Consider the following 23,239-nt stretch of genomic DNA (forward strand, 5'->3'; position numbering starts at 1 on the left):
AGCTTCAGCCAAACCATTTTACTCTCTATTGTTCCTGAGAAGTGGTTTGCCCATGGCTTATTACGGCATCTCAGCTATGGGAAGGCAGCTTCCCCATTAGATGCAATATCTTAAAAAGCAATAAGTGAGCTGTTTGCAATCACCTGCCCACACGCACTGCCATGCGGCCTCTGCTCCGCGCAATGGGAGCCAAGTCTCCAAGCCAGTTTTACAAGTCTTAGTGATTAACTTTTGTGGGAACTGTGTCAACTTCAAGGATAGCCGAGCGAACAAAGGGCTGGTTCGCTTCAGCAGGCTGTCCTCTGATGCCTCGGGAAAAGATTGAGACTCAGACTTCTGACTCTGGGGTAATCAGCACTAAATGCCACCGTTGCCTCCACAGCACAGATCCTGTGCTACAGTCTCTTGACACCACATCTACCCACTTTTAACTCTAACAAGCGCTTCACTGTGACAAATGAACACAGCATTTGTTTCCCAGAAAGGCTGTGAAATGAGGCAGAAGGATGTGGACTTTCTTCCTTTCATTTACTGAGAGGAGTTTCCACTGGGATGTTTCATCAGACAGAATCTGCAAAGCACAGGAATTCCTTCATAAGGGAAATAATGAATCACTGGGCAGTTTAAACTTCAACCATTAAAACCACGTCCACAAAAGGACAAACAGAACATGTGCTGGCTCCTCCATACAGGAGTGAATCGCCATTTGCCGCTTAATGATTTTACTGGTGACAGACATCAGACAAACACGGCCTCCAAGGGAGAAATGCACCTTGAGGCAGTCAGTGAGCAGACCTGCATAGAGGATCTGTTCCTCCCGCAGTGGTCGTTTCTCCCAGTTAGACATCTGCTCTGTTTTATCTAGTGGTTTTCCCAGGATGTGTTGCACCAGGAGGCTGAGCCCTTTTTCTGGCTGCCTGAGCCCTTCATCCTCACAGCTCTGCTCTGGGGGCAGCGCATCGACCTTCAGGCTGCCCTTCTTCCAGTCAATGGAGCTCTTTTGCAGCTGATGGAAGGAGAAGGATACAAAACATGTGGTTATAAAACAAATCCTACAACACCTCCTGTTTCGGTGGGTGGGGACACACAGCAACCCTATCGTTTTTAGATCTTGCCTGGCACACTGAATCCCATTGTCACAGACAAGGGCTGGGGTGGCATTAGATATATAAAGCTTCTGATTATTTGCTTAACAAATGCATTTGCTGGAAAGAAATCCTTCCTTCCTGAGAAGGAAAAGATGTTCACTGTCTGACAACATCGCATCCCAGCAGCAGGGTTGTGACTGAGGCTCTCTGGAGGTTTGCAGGGGTGCTCAGCCAAACTAAAGGCTGCTGAACACCACCTCAATAAAAGCACAGCAGTGGTTCGGCACCTTTCTCCTCCTGGATCCAGAGGAAAGATCTTCCTGCAACACAGTGGGCAACAGCCCTTCTGAAGTTGCCACTTCTCAGATAAAAATGAGCCAATACTTTTGCAGGTACTTCAGACACCACTGCACTTCCCAGGTTAAGCTCTCCATCCCAAATATCTGGGTCCTCCCAGCCTGAAGCCTGAAATGTCCTCTGCAAATTTGACCCATTAAAGCAGCTGTCCTCAAGAACTCTGCAGATCGCTGAGCTGCTGTGTGCTAACTGCAGACATCTGCATCTCAGCTGAACAGACACTGCTGTGCTGAACTCACCTGCAGCGCCGCGTTCAAAACCTTTCCCTAGTTGAATGGAGCTATGTCTCCACTTGGTTCCATTTTTCCACAGCTCGCACAAAGCCTGTGAAAGGTTATTAGTATACCAAGCACTAACTTTTTAGTTGATGAAAACTGAATGCTTCTGTTTTGCTACAGAATCAGATTTCCCTTGAAGGTCAGAAACAGAAACGGTCTGTTCACTCACTCAGCCATCTCCCTGCCAGTGCAGGATACAAAAACACAAAGCTGTGAAATCATGCCAGTTATCTACCAGCGCAGGCAGAAGACACAATTTGCCATGTTTTCAAGTGTTAATCCTTACTAGTTTGTCTATTGTGAGTAGGTCCACTACGCTTTGTGACTGCTTATCCATGCCTTTCAAAGTGGAGCATGTGGCTGCAAGGCTGCTAAGGTCTCCAGACATCCCATAACCTGGAAAGGAAAAAATAATCACATGATTAGCAAAACTCAAATTATGGCTAACATGCTGCAGCTTTTTCCAGTTTGAAGACAAAATGTTAATGATATATATATAAACTTTGGTAGAAAGTCTGTTTGGATAGAGAACATCGCAGACTTCCAATCTTTCCTGATCCTGAGACAGAACAAGTGGATGAAAAGCGCTGAGTTTAAGCTCAGTTTTGTTAAAATCTGCTAGATCAGAGAAAGGTGAACAGAATAAACTCCACAAGCCTTTAGCCTCTGTGAACTTCAGAGGATGGATAATGAAATAGCCCTTGAACTCCTCTGCAAGGGCTTCCAAACAGGACCTAAAACCAGTGTGGTAAGCTGCAGAATGTTGGTGTCCAGCAAGTCTGCTTTGGGACAGGCTCAACCAATCCAGAAAACACAGCTTCCCCACACATCTGAAGGTCAGGGTTTGGTATGGAACTAACCAAGACAATCCCAAGCCTGAGTTGGGAGGCTAACTTGGAAATCTAGCTCAAAAAAGGGAGATATCTACCATTACCAGCCATCCCGTTCACCCTGCTTATTCATATAGGCAGTCTTTGAATACCCAGGATACAAAAGTCATCCCATGCTAACTGGACTGAGAGAATGACAACCCCAGCAGGACCCAGGCACTTCACACGAGCTGAGCTGCCTTCAACACCTGAGGCAGGGGAGAAGCACCTTACCTAGTTTAGTGATGGCTGCATCTGAGTAGAGCCTCTGGATGATATGGGGAAGCTTCTCTTTCTCACCCTTGACTTCAGCTTGCTCAAGGAGCCGTGGCAAATCGAGCAGGAACACCTCATCCCTCACAGCGAGTTGAAGGAGGGAGACGCGGGGCTTCCCGACCGTGCCAAACGAAGGCCTCCACTCCATGTCAATGCCAACAATCTGCCCAGGCTGCAACACAGACAAAAGCTTTCTGCACTTGCAGACTGTCCACGCTTAAAAATTGCCTGAACCAGCTTGAAAAACAGTTACTACCCAGGATACACGTATTGCTTTTTCAACAGCTGCGTCTCTTTGCAGGGGTACAAAGGACACCAATCTCAAGTGACATTCACAGTTCACTCAAAGTACACCTGTGGGGTTTCCCTGCCACAGCAATTCCCAGCATGCTACCCAGGCTGACAAGCCTACAGGCCTCACTGCAGTCCTTGGCTTGAGGAGGGAGGTGTTAATGGCACCCATAAGCACTCCCATGTACCAGCCTGTTACGCAGTTTCTGCTCCCTGATCTTCCAGCTTAAACACCACAGTAATGCTCACCTGCAGCACCTTTTCACAGCATTGCATCATATCTTCCCAATTCTGCAGTAAGTGAATATTCGCACGTGGAATAGGAAGCTGGTAATAATCCTTCTTCTTAACCTCTTTGTAATTCTCTTCTTTGGTTGCCTCTTCTACCCTGCACAGAAGCAGATACAACAGCTTTAAAGTATTCAATGAGGGGAAATGCTGGTTTGGGGGAACCCTGGAGAGCCTTAAGCCCCTTATTTCGCCCTGGCCCTGCATTTCCCCCCTGACACTCCACTCTTTCTCTTACCTCTTCTTTCCTCCACTTCCCTATAACTTCAGTCTCCTTCATCCTGACTCACCTCCCTGTTTTATTTCCATAAACCATCACTGAAATGGCACTGTCTGAGATCTCGCCGTGCTCATGTACTGTATCCACAGCAGAGAACAATTAAATCAAAGCACCTGTGACAGTCTCAGTCCCTGTCCCCAGTGCTCTGCTCTCTCCCAGAACTGATGAAGTGTGGATGACAACATTGGGCAGTCGTTTCCAAGTTGACAGAGATAACACATTTTAGAGATACAGCCACTGGCCCCTGAGGTTAACACAGAAGTCCATTAGCTCCTGTGGTGTGATGCATAACGAAGTCAGCACAGACCAGCAATGCGTCCAGACAGGAGCTTCTCACTTCCCCACAGCATAAACTGGCTCAGAACGAGAACCTCAGGCTGCTCCACGCTAGGATCACTCCCAGAGGGAACGGGTGAGTCTGTCTCACTGTTTTTGTAGCAAAGGATTCACGCGTTGCCTGCTGCCATCCAGCTTCTTCCTTCTCCATCCCCTTCCCTGTAAAGTGACCACATGAGCAGAACAAGAACACGCTGCCAGCTGACCCACAGAACACGTGCCTTGGTGTTCAGATGTGCCACACAGAGATTTGGTGTCTGCATTAACACTGTGGGCCTGTTGGGAAGATGCCTGCAGGAACGAGCTTACTGACTGCCCACAGCAGATCTCAGACAGCATTCTGTCCTTACAAAACACAGCAAAGTCTCCTGGAATGGCCTCATAGCTGAAAGTCAGTGTATTGCTGCGGCGTTTCAGCCAGATGATGCAATCAGAGGAAAGAAGCTAATAAAAATAACCAGCTATTTTGGACATGTCACAAATTTCTGGATAGTCTCTTTCCCATAGAGACTTGAAATGGGTTATTATTTGAGAAAATATTGACTAAGCTTATGTTTAGGGGACTGTGTGACTAATTTTGCATCAGTGCAGCTTTCACTGTACAAACACTCCTTTCCATGCATTTGTGTGCACGGGGAAGTCAATATTTGTGTAAAATATTTGATGAAGGTGTGCAGTCTCAGGTCTCCAGGAATATTCTCATCTGCAGAGCTCAGGAGGGACATGAGCTGCGGCCAGTGGAGAGATAATATCATTTATGTGCAGGTATCACCTTGTCCTCTACAGTGTGAACATCCTCTCTGGCAACCTGCTGCACTGTTAGCTCAACAAATAATAAGGCAGACAGACTGTTTTATTAGGTTCCATGGCTCCACTAATCTTACAGTAGCTATCGCAACCGGATGAGCAAAACTGCAGCAACAAAGGATTTTGCTTGTCTGCTACAGCTCCGCATGGATGGCAGAGCACCTGCTGATCAGTGTGCCTTCACTCCACCCGCACAATACTGAGGCTTCCTGGAGCAGAGGCATGCCCTGAGATTCCCGACCTCTTTGGTTTTTATCTCCTGAGATGCACAGTTTGTGGCTAGGTCACACTCCTGTTAACCACCCCTTTGTGTTCTGAGGGATTACACCTCATGCAAAAACCTCCTGGCTCCCAGCAGGCAGTCGTGCAGCTTCAGTAAGGGGGAGAAAGCAGCTCCACAATGCATCAGATCTAAGCAGAACATGTCCCTGACAGACAAGTTTCCTGTGCTCCAAGAAAGCCATGTACTGTTTGGAGAAGTGGGTCTTTGTGGACAGTGCTTTCAGTGTGAGTACATCTGGGTCACATTCCTCGAGGGTACATTGGGCCTGAACACCAACCCGTGCAGCTCCGCACTGGGAGAAAGATCAGATCCATGAACTTCAGCACGTGAATTGTTAAAGGCCATCAGTGATCTCTTCCCCAGTTCATTACCATTAAAAATAGTGATACATTATGTACTCATTCATCTTCTAATTAAAGCAAGTTAATCCAAACTATACTCCTAAACTATGACTTTTTAGCCAAGAAAAGCTCCGGCTTTTTGGTTTCTTTTTTTTCAGAATCACCTCTTCCGGGGATGGAAATCTGCTCCAGTGCTCTAGTGCTGAAAACAAGACACCTGACACTGAACTTGTTAGAGCAGGTAACCTTGCCCAGTCTCAGGCTTGCTCTGTTTAATACGGTCCCCTTGGCGAGGGGTCAGCATTAACCAGGCACCCCAGAACAGATCCTAACTGTTGGAGGGAGTTCATAAATCTGACATACAACATCAATAGGAAAGTTCAATGCTAAGAATGTAAGGTAAGAGGAAGAACCCAAATCGTGTGGATGGAACTGCACATTCTGCAGCAGCATGTGAGAGCCTCAGACAATGTGGAGGAGCAGAGGAGGAAGAGAATGCAGCCCCTGCCTCTGCTTGTTGCACCAAGCAACTGGTGCTGAATTGGGGCTGAAAGCTTCCAATTTGCTACCAAAAGAGCAGTGATGGTTGATCTTCTGCTGGCTTTAATCCTTCCCAAACGGGCAATGTGTGATGCCAACTTCTCCAAAAGGCCCCACAACCCATTTCCAATCTCAGATTTCCATCACGTGCACTGCAAAGTTCAGCCCCATACATGAACTTATTCACTCATGTTACTGGTTCCAAGGGTTATGTTTGAAGGATGCTAAAGATATGAGCTATCAGCTTGTACAAAAATGTAAATAGTTACCTCTTGGGAGTGGTCAAGATTTTCTCACAAACTCTCCTCTAATCTCACCATGTTTTTGAACTAGAAACACCAATCTCCACGTTAAAAAATAACAATCTCAAACCCAACGCCACATTTCACAATTGAGGACAGAACGGTAAAACAGAGGCATCAAGTAAGAGAGGCTGAGTCCCAGCACCCTGCAGTAAGGTGACTGCCTATAAGAGTGGAGTCCTAAGGGACATAATGCACTGTGGTTCTGCTGCTTCTTTTGTTTTTTGGCAAAAGCCCTGACTCTACCTGGAAATATGCGACTGCTCCTCGAACGTCAGCAAGGCTTTGAGCTATGCTCCACCAAAACCACACAGCCACAGCTGTCCTGCATTTGCATTCAGTGTTCAGGGATTGGTGCTCTTCTGCGCACAGAATCCAATTAGATAAATTCCTGCCCTTCAACAAGTAGAGAAAATGCTGCTTGCAACAGGCCAGCAAAGCGACAGTAATTACTCTGACCCCAAGGGCTGTGGTAGCCTGCAGCCTTGCAGGAGTTTGGTGGTGAACATGCATGGGCACAGAGGCTGCCAGCCTGGGTTCACAGGACCAGACCTCACCCAGCCCAAGGTTCCAGATCTCCTGGGTGAGATCCTGAGAAGAGCCCACATGCACCCCCTGCAGTCTTTGCAGTTCCTCAGGACTTGCAGGAGCCAGCAGCAGTGTGCAGATCTTTCTGCAGGAAAAAAATGCTTTAATAGTGCCGAACACGACACTACCTTAGAGATCTGCTTTAAAATGCTTGTGGGCAGAGCCACTGAAGTGTGGCAGAAACACCCTCACTCATGAGCAAGCAACTGAGGCTCAGCACATTATACCCTTCTTCCTCCATACAGCACAACTAAGCGACTGGAGGACACTGCTGCACAAGGAGGATGACGTGGGGCTGTTAACTCCAAAGTACACAGCACAGAACATCCAGAAGACACAGAACCAGGACTGCAAAGCTTTGGTACACCTTCACATGGAGCGCACTGTGGAGATCAGACAGCCTCCGTTGGCTCACCTGCTGCATGGAACATGGGGTTCCAAAGCAGGAGGGGAACTGTGGCACTGCACTGTGGGGGCTGCATTAGAGGAAGGAAGGGGGACAGAAACTAACCAGAGGGCTGAGGGCATCTGAACATCACCGGGTAGATTTGTGCCTGAGAGTCTGGTTTCATCAAATTCTATTAACACAACTCCTCTAGGATCATCAAAAATCCCCATTACTTCTCACAGTGTTGGATAAAGTAAAACCTCCAGACTGGGTTAACAGCTGTCAAAGGAGGAAGCAAACAAATACAATTAGGAAATTTTGAGGAATTTTAAAACTACTTTGTTGTCCACAAGTCTCCCAAAAGACATTAAACCAGGTTAGAGTGCAGTGGGGGATGCAGAGTATATGGAAAACATGCAATCAACTCAATAAGGTAAATGCACGTTCAGATCCTGCGCACACCATTTCATTTGTGCTGGTGATCTGGCAGAGAGTCTGAAGACCCCTCCACAGCAGGAAACAACCTCATACAGCTTCTAAATTCTCATGAGTGAGCTTTAAGTGCACCTTTCCAGACAATTCCAGGCATATGAAAAGCAAATGTGCCATATTTATCACCAAGATGTGATCTCACTAAATGGAGGAAGTTTTTGCAAAACTATCTCACCAAGGAAGCACTACAGCAGATTATTTTAAGCAAATACACAGTCCTTGTATGATAAGTAATCTACACTGAAGAGGCACAAAATGGGGTATTTACCTCTCTTGGATCTCAAGCTTTTGAAGCTCATCAGCCACTTCAGAAGGCAGCATCTCCTCAGGCAAATTGCAGTGTTGTGCCCATCTTGCTGCTGCGTTCAGATCACAGTATCTGAGCAGCAACTGTATCAGGTGCCCCTGAAGCCATCGATTCTCTCCAACTGTGCTCTGGAAGGAATCAGAGGTGAAGAGAAGTCACTGCAACGTCCATTGTGGTGTATCTCACCCCTCTAAGGAGAAACCATCCTCCCAGGGGCCCTGAATTAGTGCAGAGAGGAGCAGAAATGCCTGCACTGCAGGACTCGCACTATTCAAGCCCAGCAAGTGCTGCACCTCTTTCTGCCAGGGGACAGAGCACCTCTGGATGCCAAGAGCTTACCAGGCTCTTTGGATTCTTCAATAGCAAGGCAGCTCTGAACTGTATTTGTATATTGTATTCAGGAAATATCTGTCTGAAAGCCATGGGTGCAGCAGAGATAAGTGAGGGTAAAGCAACGCCATGTAGCCAGGCCAGTGGCTAGCATATTGTTTGGTTGATCTCAGACACTAATTAGATTCAGCACCATCAGAAGCAGTGACTGAGCAGTGAGTACAGCTCTTTGGGCTCATCAGCCAGCTAACTGCATGGCTTCTGGGTTGATTTACATGCTGTGCATACGCATGGGTCTGAAGGGATGCTGATGTGCTGGAAAAGGCCATAGGATGGCTGCAGATAAGACAGCAGCATTGGGCCTCTCCCAGCTCTGGGATTACCTGCGTGGATAACTAGGACTCTACAATTTGTCAGTCACACATGGGTTCAAAGCAGGACACAGCAAAGCTTTCTTGAGCAGCACACTCTGATGTTCACTGTGAGGATAATGCTCATTGCTCAGTTTGCACACCACTGCTGTGAAAACAGGGCCACCAGGTCCCTTCTGCAGCAAAATGCAGCAGATGTTAAGCAGACATCCTGCAACACCAGCACAGACCCAGCCAGCACAGCCAGTGAGTCCAGGCAGGCAGTGGTCCCCTCCTGGACTGGAAATCGTTTGCTCTGGAAATCCGACTTTAACCCCACTGATAACAAGAGGTATCCAGAGCAGATATTTCTCCTTTAGTATCTATTCCAGGTCTCTGTGGACATGATGACTGGCTTATTGCTTACACAGACAAACACAATCTCAAGTGTCACTGCAGGAGCCTGAGTTATGCACACCTGCAAATGGGGGAGGCCGTTTGAGATGTTCCCTGTCCCCAGATGTTTTCTGGTGGGAGTGAACACAGTGTGCATGTGCCTGAGCGCATTTCAGAGCTCAGAAGAGCACAAGCACAAACTCACTGCTGCCTGTGGCTTAATCCAGTGGGGAAGCACAGCTCGTTGCTCACACTGGCACCACGGAGCTGCCATGAGCAGATGAATAGGGCCCACAATAGTCTCCACTTTGACACTCAGATCCACCAAAGCTCTGTTCTCTCGTTCACCACCCTGCTGGATGCTCTTCAGGGTGCTGCGACGCAGCAGCTGTAATAGGAAGTTAGGGTATGGTGATCCGACAACCAGGAGAGCTGCAGGGGGTGGCAGCAACCCCTCCTGCCCAGCCAGCCCACCTGTGCTCACACATGGCTCAGAGCCACCGCAGCCAGACCCACATTCCTCCAGACAGCCCTGCTGACTGATTTACTCACCCATCTCCCTTAGAAGTTAATATTGTCAAGGAAACTTAATTGCTACAACAAGTTGAAACTCTACACGGCAGATCAGGTTCTGCAGATATACAGCTACACTGCTGCTAGCACTACCAACAGGTATTTTTTAGGGTAGCAAAAGGCCACAGGAATGAAGTGCCCAGGTGTGCACATTACTGCTATCCCTCCTTTGCTGCCCCACCAAGCTCCCGCAGGTCAGAGGCTGTTCCCAGGTGTGGGCACCTTGCTTTTCCTCCCCTGCATGTGCCAGCAGTGCTGGGTGGTAACGCAGGGGCCACGGGGCCTCATTCCTCACATTCCTTCATTAACTAAAAGGTGAGAAGTTTTCTTCAAAGCAGACAGCCCTGAGCAGAGATCAGGAAACAAACCTGGCGACGGCCTCGAGGTAAAGGAAGGAAGGAAAATAAAGAAAGAAAGAAACAAACAAACAAAAACGCCCCAAACCAAAAACCCCAGAGAGGTGTTGGAGGGGGCACAGGCCTGGAAGAAGAGCCACGGACATCTGGCATCCCAGGTAGTGCCCACAGGAAGCCAACCTGCCCCTAAAAACTGCCACCTCAGCACCGTGTCTGTGCCCTGCCGCTTCACCAGCTGCCACAACGCAGCTCTTCCCATGGGTACAAGGAGGACTTTCACTGCTGCTCCTCGGAGGCACAGCAGGAGCAGTGCCAGCAGGATGGGGGGAGCACAGGGAGCCCGGAGCTCGGCTGCAGGGGGGAAGCTGGAAAGGGAGACACAGCGATGGGCAGTGCAGGAAAGGATGCCACACTGCAGCTTTTGCACTCCATGCTTCCTCCCACCAGAGCCCTCCCTCCAGCCATGCCAGCCCACACACTGCATCTCACATCTCTGCTCCATGCAGCTGAGCTCAGCCAAGCACCTTGGACAAGAAGGGCGCTGGGAGAACTCCTGCCTGCTCTGCCAAGCCGCTTCTCACAGTCCTCCCCAAAAGAACATATTTTCTTATTAACATTACAGAGCAATTCCCTCTTCTAGGTTCCCCTGTGTCCATCCCATTGTCTTTCTGTCTTTTTTCCTACAACACAAAGTCTTTGGGAGTGGATCTCTCTTCAGTTCAATTGTTAATAAATCTCCTCATGTCAGCTTTATTTCTGGAAATAATGAGGTGCAGATCTTTCTCTTTTTTCAATGATAACAGATTTATTCTTTCAACCACAAAAACAACTCTGGAAAGAAGGTTAACGTCTCCAGAGATATTACATCTTGCACTCTGAAATGGAAAATAGCTGTGTTTGTTATTTGTTCTTTCTCTGAATGAAAAGAAATAACATTGCTCTAAAGGGGAAAGGCTTCCACCGCAACAGCTCAGCAAGGAGCAAGAATGTGGAAAGCGGTCCCACAAGACGTGGGTCCGGATGGAGGGACAAACACTGCACTTGGGGTGACATTTCATGCCTTTTGTTTTCAGGACACATGGAGAGGAAAGCGGCGCAGTGGTTTGATGAGCATCAGCCACACATCCTAGTGAGAGAAGATGACTGTACCAGGAGACTTGGTTACTTCTGTGGGTTCTAGACGTATCATACATTCTTTAATCCACACAAAATGCCTGACACCACCAACAACCCATGATTAAAGCTTTCCAAAATGACTGCTGCAGATTACCTGCTTGTAAATCCAGTTCTTCCCCAGCCAAACGCCTCATACAGATCCTAGCAGTCAGTACAGAACAAGGCCAGCAATGCCACAGAATCATGGAATGCCCTGACCTTAACCCACGGCACAGCAATTCCTCCACTGCTATTGGTAATGTGGAATTCAAATACACAATATCTGTTCTGGAAGTCACCCTCAGCAGCCCTGGGTTACTTTTATCTGTGTGAGTTGAGCTGCATTTCTGCCTGATACGATTCTCCACTTTCCCCCAGTATCTTTAACCAGGCAGTGAAGTTATTCACGCTGCAGTGACACCAATATTTGCAGCTAGATTTTAATTTAACTTTTGAATGTGTTGGCCAATTTCCTCTGCTATTCAGTGCTGCTAGAAACAGCAGAAAAACGTCCTGCTAACACAGAGAAAATGTCACATAGGATATTTTAGAGCCCGACACTGTAAGGGAGGGGAAAGTGAAACCTAGCTCGGAAGGACAGAATTGCTGTAAGCCACGGAGGAAGTGAGGAGCACTCCTGGGGTCACTGCAATGCTGCAGGTGCCTCCAGGTTCCCCGGAGCATCCTACCGTGCTGTCACTGTTGCTTCATTTGTGATGGAGGTTTCTGCATTGCAGTCGCACCGTTAGTAGCTCATTTACGGAAAGGATTTACAGCTGGGAGCGGAGCGGGGACCCCGAGCGGCACCGCGGCCTGTTCCCCCGGCGAAGAGCATCCTGACCTGCAGGCGCCCCGCACCGACGGCTCTCGGCTGGGATGTGCCAGCCTCGCTCGCACTGCAGTGCAAGGCTCCGTGCGAGAGCAGCCGGCCGCTCACCCGCGGGCAGCGCACAAAGGCGGCAGCATGAGAAAGACGGACTTTCTCACCACTTGAGCTGCGCTCTCTCTCCCAGCGCTGGCTGCTCAGATGCACTAATTTAGGAACCGAAGAAGAACAAAATAGCCTCCATTCATATCCCCGAAGACTGACTTTCAGATAGCGATCAGTGCGTCATTGACAGAGCCACACTTCAGTGTTCTGGAGGCCATTACCACATCAATGGCGGGGAAGTGGTCTTTCTTCTCTCTTTCAACACAGCTTTGGCAATAGGCTCCCTGGGGCATGTTCACACTACCTTTGTGTATCGGGAGCCCCGGCTTCCCAGCCTCCCCGCCATCAGCTGGGGGAGACGGCTCTTTGAGAGGCCATTCAGAGGAGCCTGACTTACCATATCGCTCGGATCAAGGCGAAAGCAACGACGGAAGACAACGTGCCGGGCTCCCCTGGGGGAGCTGATTGCTCCTGGGACACCTGGGAGGAGCGCTTGGTTGTGAGCCCCGGCCGGGGCTGCGCCCGGACTGCTTCCCCTCTGCAGCCCTTACGATCTCACCCGTGCAGCTTGTTGCTCAGAAGTCCAGACGCCGCATCAGACGGTGGTCAGAAGAAATGCGAACGTCTAGCTTGTCTGTTAAAATCCACCGGGAGACCTGCAAGCCCATCCGTGGCACAGCCAGGGGCTGAGGGAAGAGCTCCTGCCCTCTGCTCTGTGCGTGGAGACCACATCGGGACATTGGGCGTTGTACTGGGACTCGGAGCCCGGTTTTGGGATTCAGGGCATGGTTTTGGGACTTGGGGTTTGGCTCTGGGACCCGGGGCTTGGTTTTGGCACCCAGTGCAAACAAGAAGCAGATAAATAGGAGAGAGGTCAGCAGGGAGCCCTGAGCTGCTGCTGGGCTGCAGCATTGCACGAGGAGCTCGGCTCAGTCAGCCCAAGGAAGGCTGAGCTGGCGCTATGCAGGAATGTAACTGTGCTTTTCTGCTGTACCACGGGCTGTCAGGGAAAAAAACAGAGGCGGAGCCTTTCAGAAATGACAAGTAGGCACTTAGGGGAGCTTGCAAGAAGGAAGGGGTCCAACTTTTTACACTGTGTGGTAGTGATAGGGGGAATGGCGTTAAGCTATAAGAGGAGACTTAGTTGAGATGTGAAGGGAAAATCCTTTCCTCAGAGGGCGGTGAGGCCCTGGCACTGCTGCCCAGAGCTGTGGGCCCCCATCCCTGGAGGCACTGGAGGCTGGGTTGGATGGGATCCTGAGCAGCTGAGCTGGTGGGAGGTTGGAACTGGATGATCTTTAAGGTCCCTTCCAATTTAAGCCATTCTATGATTTTACACAGGAAAAAAAAAGTGAGCGTGCCAAAGCGCTGAAATGAGTCCAGGGGGGCTGTGGAGCCAGGCAGGGCCCCCACCTTCAAGCTGAAACTACTCTGGTTCTGTGATCAGTGCTGCCCTGCCCTGCATCGCAGCTGTTCTCTTCACAAAGACACGCAGCTTCTTGCAGCAACGGCTGCTTTCAAGTACCCAGCACCTCCCCAGCTGAGAACACCCAAGATCTCGTCTAACCAGAGTAGAGGATGGCCCTGATCACGCTCAACAATATGACATGGAGATCCAAAATACATTTCCTGCATTGGGATTCTTTCCAAACTCGTAGCAGGCAGCCCCTGAGGGAAGTTCTTCATCCTCGCCAAATGAAATCATCATGTCTCCAAAATCTGCTCATCCTGCCACGGGCGAGAGAAGGTACAGAGGTAAAAGAATGAACTCTGCTTTCAAAGTTGGAACTGAAGAGTGAGCATTTTCAACAAATGTTATGCAAGAACTTGAGACTTAAAAAAAACAACAAAAAACACAACTGAGCAACTGAGCAGCTCTTCACAGCAACCATCAGCCAGCTCAGAGCTGTGACAGATGAGCCGACTGCTGCTCACAGCTCCACGTTGTAGGGCACATGAAACTTCCCACTTCAGAGATAAAAAAGTTCTCCATACAAAATTTTACTCCCCTGAATCTGACCCAAACATCGCAGCTCTAGTAGCCAACCAGAACACAGGTATACAGCAAAAGGGTAATGCTCTACAAAGTGCTCCCAGTATGCCCAAGGAAAGGTCTGCCCCACAATCCCCCAGCTGTTTCAGGATGCCAGGAGATTTGGGAAAGAGAGCATCATGATACATGCGTAAGACTAACACACAGCACTGGGGCTGAATCCTCACTGATGCCCTCCAGCATATGGACACAGCCTCTTCAGTGCTGCTCTGAAAAATCTGCTCTTACTGTCTGACCAGCCGCCACTGCTGGGCCTGCAGAATGACATTAGCAAACAATTCCATTCCTCCATGCTTATGCATCTGTCCCTCCATTCATGTCACTGTCTGTGTCAGCCAGACCTCGCAGGAGGGAAGGCAGCCCAAGCCAGGTGGATGTGTTGGCCAGTGACTCCTGGGCTGGGCCAGGGATCACTTCATGGTCCTCTTCTGTTCAGTAGCATAGGTACAGCCTGACACTTTGAGGGACTTTCATAGAGGGAACATCAGAACTTCTGTCTTTTTAACCCATAATTAACTCACGTTCCTTATCTACAACCCACAACAGTTCCGGGTATATGGATGCACAAAATCTGGATGCGTTCACCTGCAGTACTTATCCCCCCCTCTACTACTTGCTCAGGGAATGCTGCAGACATATGTCCTTATGCGCTGTAGAGCCAAACTAACCCTATTCAGACAGGGTCAGTTATTTGAAGAAAGAAATAATTACATGGCATCCTTAAAAATCCAAAATGAATACAATTTCTTAACAAATGGACTGAAAATTCTTTTTCACTACTGCTGCAGAGGCATCTTCTGAATTCTAATCTAACCCTGGCCCCCAGATTGCTGAATATTATTCATCACAGGGATCAGCAAAGGACCATGGACTTGCTCCGAATAAATAAGCTGCTCAGTTTTTATATGCTTCCAGATTTCTCACACCTCTTGGTCCCACGATGGCAGGCTGGAGATATTTTCTGGGAAGATTCCAGCACTTGGCAAGACTGAAGATGAATGAGGATGGGGAAATGGGCCAAGCTCTTTCAGAGTGCAAAGTAATATGTTACTTATCACAGTAGATGCTTTGTCTGAGACCAATAACAGTGCATTGAAGACAAACTGGCATCCCTTATCTTCCCAGTGTATTCTGAAGTAGCGTTTATCTATCAGACTTTTGTCATCCTGTCACACACACACGAACAAAGTGTCACGGTGGCAAACAGCCAATTGCTCCCCAGTTTAAGAAAGCGAGGGCTCCCACCATACATTGCACACTGTGACCTACGCTGCTACTGGAGTTCACCCAGCCTGATCTTCTTACGATCCAACAACACTCCCCTGTTCCCTCAAGCCTAAGAGGGTTCATATACTTGCCAAGCACTTTCATAAACTTTCTACAAATGTCACCATAACATAACTCTATTTTATTTTGCGTCTTGAAGCATGAAATCCTGCGCAAGGAAAATATGGCGCTTCCTGTTAAACTATGACCTAGCAGAAGTCTGAGGCCGCCTGAAGGATCGCTATCAGAATGTGATTATTTCAAAATGCAACTTAGCAGAAGTGTCTGACATCCACTCACACCACAGGATCTGTCTGCAGGAGCTCCACTCCAGCTACAAAAGCACAGCAAGGACTGCAGCGACAGCCACACACTGCCAGAGAACAACAGTGTTGTGGGGATGAGAACAGAGAGTAAAGCACTGCTTCACTGCAGGACTGCGAGAGCTGCAGATGTGCCAAGAGGAAGAGCCTGCAGGAACAAAACCACTGTCGCTGTGTCTCCTCTGCTGTGAGGCTCAGCATTACGCTTAATCAGTTTATCAGGATGCAGAGCAACTGAAGCCACCACGACGCCTTCCCATTTGTCTTGGAAAACCATAATATTAACCCTAACAAGCTAAACCAGTATATCAATTAACCTAACCAATCGCTCAATTAAGTGTTCCCATGCACAGTCACATGCGTAATGAGAATTCATAAACTCCTTTGTAAGGAGAGGTGGAATTCTGTTGGTTCCCAGCAGGGCAGGAGGATTCATTGCTGGTGCCCAGGTCAGCTCCACACAGCCAACGCGGACTCAGCAGAACCTGTTGGTAAGGGAAGAGCCTTGCAAACCTCTTTCTCCTTCTCTTCCTACTCCAATCTCTCTGCTCAGGTCCAAATGCTGTTACGAAGGCAAACAACAAAACAGGAATCCCCCAATACTTTTTCCTGCCTCAGCCTCCCATAGGGCTCCTTCCATACCACGCTGTCTGGATGCAGCCCTAATGCCTGGCAATGCCCCTCTGAGCTGCACTTCTCATGTGGAAACAGCTCCATGAAAGACAGGTCATCAAAGAGCTGCAGGTTCTCAGCTGCATCACTGCCTCAGTGAGAAGGCCTGTAACAGGGGGCATTCTGTATTGAGGAAATCCAGGCGAATAAGCGAGAAGTTGGCGTTGGAAATATTTGTTTGGGAGCCCTCACTCCTGCCATCCTTGGCCGATGATAAATAGACACCCGCAAGAAAAACGTGGGTTACCACTTATTTTACCCATTGCAAACCCCACCTGGCTCAGAGCCAACGCAATAAAGGTATCTCTGTGGGATCTTTACCAAAAGGAAAGCTTGGCAGAGGCTTTTCCTCTCCTTTAATCTCTTTTGGTGCATTTACACTCCCAGTGATTTTTTGTTCTGAAGGAGAAATACTTGAGAGGGTTGACTGAATGAACTCTGAAATTCACACCCCGGCAAATTGGACTGATTTCCTAAATCCATAATTACAACATTCCTCAGAGATACACATTCTTTCAGAGAGAACAAGGGAAGATTAGTTTCCTGTTTCTTCCTATTTACATGACTTCTCCATCCAGAGGAGCCTTTTTCCTTCTCAAACAAGCCTCTGTTTATGTGGTTCCCCTCTTGGCAGGGAACTGGTGAACTAATCTTGCCTAGAAGTGCAAGACAGCCAAACTATCAATTGCAAATGGCCCAGCCATCTTTGTGAGAGGCAGCTGATTTGCACAGGCCTTTACAGCCTGGTATCTACCTGTGGGAGCACTCAGGCAGGCACCGATCGATTACAGGGTTCTCTAAATAAGCTGGGATGATTATTGAATGACCGGGTAGCTTTACTGTTGGCTGGATAAGAACATGGGAGTGGACCTGTGCTGTGTGTGAATATGTGCAAAGCTTTGGCAAATGGGCAGTCTGTCTTCCTGTGCTACCATAGGAAGCAGAAAGCTCAATGTCTCGTCCTCTTCTTTGCCTGTTTCTGCTGGAGGAGCCACTGCTAGCACTCCTCATAAAATTCCCTTTGCACTAGAGCAGCAAGAACAAGGATATTTGTTTGCTTGAAGCTCTAGACAGTGACACTGTCCTTACTTTTTCTTTGTGGCACAAATCCCTACATCTGATGCAGTTTGGAGTCAGTAAAAGGCATCCAGGAAACTACCACCACAGACTCCTGATGTAGCTTTCAAGCACCTCGATGTCCCACACGTTCCTATAAAGTTCTGAATGACAGTACTTCCTGCATTACCCACAAAAGCAATGTTTTTCCAATTTGGTTGAATTAAGCATCCCACCAGGGCCTATCGGTTGAGTCTAACAGCTTGCTGAAGGTCTCACTCTTTAATGTAGCGCTGACCTTTCAACCTACAGCCATAAGCCAATTACCCTCTTTTTTATACCATACCAAATCTCTTTCTGATGAAGCTGTGCTTTTGAATGAATGCATGCCAGTGACAGAAATGTTATTATGCTGCTTAGCAGCAAGCTAGTGCTGTCTGGCTGCAGGAGTTTTAAGGTCAGAAAGCATCTCTAACATACTGAAACAATTCTAAGAGTAATTTTTTTCCCCAGGGTTCTCTCCAGTTCCCTTCTCTTCAGTCTCTGGTGCTGTGTGTGTACATAAAGGCTATTTGGACACACTTTTTACAACGGAGGTGCTGGGCTCTCAGAATAATTCCTTACCAACAGCTCACTGAAGCAGGAGATGGACACTCAGATCCCACAAGCCTCTGCTGAATTCCCAGAGCTTGGCCCTTGTAGACTCTTATTTAAGCAAATGTGAGCTGATTTTCCAAGGTTATTGAACAAACACATCTCCTACCCCTTCAGAAAAACTTGCAGTGGACTTTGTCTTATCTTTTTGACACTTTCATGGACACCATGGAAAAAAACTGCCATTATCCAAGGCTCATTTGCACCTAACATAAAATTCCACATAAAATTCACATAAAATACATCTGTATGATTGTGCTTGACCACAATTTATCTAGAAATAGCTGGATTATAAATAAAACAATGATAAGGGTTATTAGGCACAGCTGCCCTCCAGGTCTGACACATAGCAATCCTCTCTGAGATGTGCAGGAGGTAACACACAGGTCTTTATTTTCAAGCATATATATATCGAACTTTGCTAACGTTCCTCTAGATAGGAAGGTACGGAAGGCACAGCATCTTTGGCCTTTCCCATGTATTTCCCCCATAACAGCTGTAGTTTGTTAAATGAGAAGTTCCCATTTCTTTTAGAACAACAGTGCTAACTTCATTAGTAGAGACACATATTTTACTGCTCTCCATGCAGAAAGCAGAATGTAACTGAAGAATCACGCTATGCTTTTCCAGACACATCCACGGATGTCCCTGTTTTCTGCATCAGCCCTGCTGGTGTTCCAGCTGTCAATAAGTGCACAGCGCCACTTACAAACTGAACTGAAAAATAGAAGGAAATCCTTACATTGCCTGCTACTTGCACTGCCCAATTTCTCCATGCTTTACTATCCCCCTAGGTACAATATTCTCTTACATCATGTTGTGGCTCTATGGTCTCTCCACAGACCTCTGATAAGAGCAGTAAACGTACAGAAAAAGGGCTGGGGCAGAAGCAGAGGAGTTGGTTGCCAGGATCAAGAATGGAAACATTCCCACCATCACTGAGCTGGTGACCGTCCTCTGAGCAGGGGACAAATTGCAGCAAGAGGAATGGGAAGAGCAATGAGAGCAGCATGTGGGAAGGTTTCAACAGATAGAAAGCTTCACTCCAGGGACCCCAGGGACAGCACCTGAGCCCAGCACAGGGCAGAGCTCTGAGCAGTTCCTGAGCACTGATTCCCCCCACGGCTGTAGGGCCAGGAGCCAAACCAATCACCCACCAGCTCTGTGCCCGCAGGCAAAGAGGCCATACGCTCTACTGAGGGCCGCCACACGGCGCCTGGCTGAACTCCTTCTGGTTTCTACCTTCCAGGAAAACAGCCAGTGTAGATTTAACGTCTGAGTGATGAAATCCATTACATCCTGAATAAACAGTCCGCTCAAAGAGAGTGAAAGGTAATTTGACAGGCAGACTTACACTGCAAAACACATCGTTTATTAATCACCTCCTGAATATAATTCCCGTTTGCACTGCAGAGATTGCCTAATTCCCTACAGATATTAAGTTACTTACACTACGGGGACACTGCAGTACTCAAAACAATCTCCAGCCAATTTAAAAGTTTGCCTCAGCTCAGGGCTCCTAGGGAAAGACACCAGATATGGCTATTTGCAAAGAGGCCTTTCTGACCTCTTGTTCTTATTAAAGATTCCCCAGAGAAGGATTATTGGCCAGGTGTTCTGGCCACAAGAACTTAAAAAAAAAAAAAGAGTAATTGCATTCTGCTATTTAAATACCCCTCGAAATCACTTTTGTGAGCATAACAGCTCTTACATTTTATTCCATAGGTGGTTACATTTTAATCAGGGTCAAAATGGTCCTGTCAAGAGACACTGCATTAGATCTTGGTGTCACTGAGGATGTTTGCCATTTAGATTTTTCTGTTTATTTAACTGCCAAAATAAGTAAGACTCCATCAATTCCTTGCTGTAGTGTAAGATAACTTATACCTACTAAAGACCAGAAATTGCAAAAGCTTTTCAAATGTATCATGCATAAAGGAAGGCGCTTTACTTTTACGTCTGCTGCTTGGCAGATCTCTACATACTGGCTGTAATGTAGAATAACATCCCTAGAATGTTAGTGGAACTCACGTTATACATTTGCTCTGAATTACCAGCATCTCACCCCCAGCCACCCAGACAACAAGACTTATGAGCTCACAGGGTTTGATTTGCATGGTCAGAAATTTGAAAATAAATAAGTTATCTCATTGTCACAGCTGGAGAAGGAGATTTGCTGCAGCCTCTCCCAGCGCGCACACGGGGAACAGCTGCACAGCTCATCTGCTCTGATCTCATGCAAGACCAGAGCACGATGGAGACTGCACTACAGGGGCTGCTTTTCCAGGTGCCCTTCTCCCAATTCACACATGCCACGTGAAGGACAGATTGGTGCCAACAACTTGTTGGCAAAAGGGTTGGACAGACAGATGGACAGGCAGATGGATGAACGGATGAACGCTGAGCCACGCTCACAGTGAATGCCTGAAGAACATGGAGCGTTGTTTCAAACACCAGCATTTTTTCTGAGTGCTCCTTTTGGAACGGGTTAGGATTTAAAATATGAGGAATAAATGGACAGTTTCCCCTGTGCAAACAGTAGCACAAAAACGACCGTGGGAAGCTTTTTGATTTAGCCACCAAAAGACCTTTGGCTCAACATCACCATATCTACCACTTCACTGTCCCAGAGATCTTGCAAAATAAGTAATTATACGCTCACAGTCCTAAATAAACAAACTGGTTTTAACTTTGTTCAACACCATATTCTAGTTATTGCCCCAAATTAAGAGTCATTTTGCTGTTCTCTGTCACCCCGCTCTGCTCCATGGGAAAAGGAATTTCACAGCAGAAGTCCATGCAAACATACATATAGTTCCCAGATTAAAGTACCTTGAAATAACATTTCAAACTGTTCTAACTGGTTAGTTCTGCTGCAGTTGAATGATTTCCTGCAAAAATACTCCAGATGTTAGAATTGCCAAGCGTGCATGTGCTTTCTGGGATCTAATTGTTCAGAAAACACCCACAGTATTCCATCATTCCCCTGTACCCAACTCGGATATCCCAGCCTTTCCTTGCCAATACAAGAGTGTCACCTGTGGGTGTATCAGGACCTGAGCTTCCCTGGCAGCTCTCAGTTCCTGCTCCACAGACCAGACTGGATCTGAAGGGTTGTGGATGACTTTACACGAAAGGAGCACTGTGGCACTGGATGGGCACAACTGCAAGATCACCCCAGAAGCATCCCTGGGAACACTGCATCCTGAGAGGTGCAGCAAAGTACCCGACCCTCCCGCTGCTGCTTTAACCAGAGATCTTCAGAGCACCAAAGCCAGGTGATGGGTGCAGTGTGAGATGCCCTTGGCCCCCAGCAGCCACTCAGAATGGACAGAGTGCTCTCCAGTAGGTGCCCTGCTGTGTCACCAGCATTGCATCAGTCAGATTCTGTCTGACAGCTAAACTAGTGAGATGTGCCATTAGCAAGCTGAGTCGCTTCCCTGCGTCCCTCACCCACGTCACTGGTCTATGTGTGCTCACTTTTTAAAAGCTTGGCAGATGATAAAAAAAGCAAGACTCGGTGTCCAGATGGAGCTCAGAGATAAGTGGTGTCCCACAGGGGTCAGTGCTGGGACCGGTGCTCCTTAACATCTTCATCAGTGGGTTGATGCACCCTCAGCAGTTTGCAGATGACACCAAGCTGTGAGGTGCGTTCTACACACCCGAGGGATGGGATGCCATCCAGAGGGACCCATTCAGGCTGAGCCGTGGGCCCAGGAGAACCTCATGGGGTTCTAAGTACCAGGTCTGGCACCTCAGCTATCAGTGCAAGCTGGAGGATGTAAGGACACAGCACAGTCCTGCCAAAAAAGACCTGGTGATACTGCTGGACAGCAGCTGGACATGAGCTAGCAATGTGCCCTTGCAGCCCAGAGAGCCAGCCGTACCCTGGGCTGGATCCAAAGCCACGTGCCAGCAGGGCAGGGAGGGGATCTGCCCCTCTGCTCTGTGCTGTGACACCTCACCTGGAGCACTGCGTCCCGGTGGGGAGTGCTCAGTGCAGGAGAGACACAGAGCTGTTGGAGGGCCACAAAAATGATGGCAGGGATGGAACACCTCCCTGTGAGGACAAGCTGAGAGTTGGGGCTGCGCAGCCTGGAGAAGAGAAAGCTGTGGGGAGAGCTGAGGGCAGCCTATCAGTACCTACAGGGCTGTGAGAAGGGAGGGGACAGACTCTTCAGCAGGGGCTGTTATGATAGGACAAGGGGAAATGGCTTCAAACTAAAGGAGGGGAGATTGAGACTGAACATAAGGGAGAAGCTTTTTTTACGCTCAGGGCGGTGAGGCACTGCACAGGTTGCACAGAGAGGCGGTGGTGCCTCATCCCTGCAGACAGCCAAGGTCAGGCTGTTGGGGCTCTGAGCACTGCTGGAGCTGTGGGTGTCCCTGTGCACTGCAGGGAGTGGGACCTGATGGCTGTAAGGGTCCCTTCCAACTCAGTAATTCCACAAAAAATGCCTACCACCCTTTTTAGTCTCAGAGTGGTTCTTCCTGGCAGGATTTCCCTGGCAGGCAGACTGCTCCTCAATATCAGCATCGCACCAGTTGGTCTGCAGTTTTTGTACCCAATTCTATTAACCTTATGCAGCTCGCTAAGGCTATGAAAAACATTAAACATGCAAAAATGGGAGAAGAAGGGCACACAGCAAAGCAGACAGCTGGCTCATGCCCTGCCTGTTTTTCTCCTGCATATCTACCATCAGTACCCTACACACCTTCCTCTGTGCTTGTGAGGACAGGCACTCTCCCTGCGTGTTTCCACGCGGCTCACAGGCTCAGTTAGGCGAGCAAATGCAGAGCAGCACAGCTGGCACTGTGCAAGAAGAGTGCTCTTCCCCTCCCTGTGCCCCGAGGTATCTGTGCTTGGAGAAGACACACAAAGCGTAGCTCTCCTCCTGGGCTGGCAGGGCTTGCCAACAGGCGGTTGATGAGGGCACTTTCCCTACGGGATGAAGACGTTTTGATTCCTTTGCTTTCCCTCCAGCCCCTGCCTGCCCACGGCTGCCATCCCTG

The 23,239-nt window shown here is 48.3% G+C and overlaps 1 protein-coding gene across 10 annotated transcripts in view; it reads right to left on the minus strand.

Moving 5' to 3' along the window:
* The window catches only part of EXD3 (exonuclease 3'-5' domain containing 3), a 236,037-nt gene that overhangs the window by 99,802 nt on the left and 112,996 nt on the right, over positions 1 to 23,239 (minus strand). For all 10 annotated transcript variants that reach the window (XM_042878808.1, XM_042878811.1, XM_042878809.1 and 7 more), the window contains 5 exons: positions 8,073 to 8,239; positions 3,409 to 3,547; positions 2,827 to 3,040; positions 2,010 to 2,119; positions 796 to 1,006 (listed from right to left, as the gene is read on the minus strand). In XM_042878808.1, the coding sequence (XP_042734742.1) occupies positions 796 to 1,006; positions 2,010 to 2,119; positions 2,827 to 3,040; positions 3,409 to 3,547; positions 8,073 to 8,239 (841 nt within the window). The remainder of the gene's footprint in view (positions 1 to 795; positions 1,007 to 2,009; positions 2,120 to 2,826; positions 3,041 to 3,408; positions 3,548 to 8,072; positions 8,240 to 23,239) is intronic.

This window comes from Lagopus leucura, unplaced genomic scaffold (assembly GCF_019238085.1).
Source record: "Lagopus leucura isolate 7727_CA_CO unplaced genomic scaffold, USGS_WTPT01 Super-Scaffold_100022, whole genome shotgun sequence".
Lineage (NCBI taxonomy): Eukaryota > Metazoa > Chordata > Aves > Galliformes > Phasianidae > Lagopus > Lagopus leucura.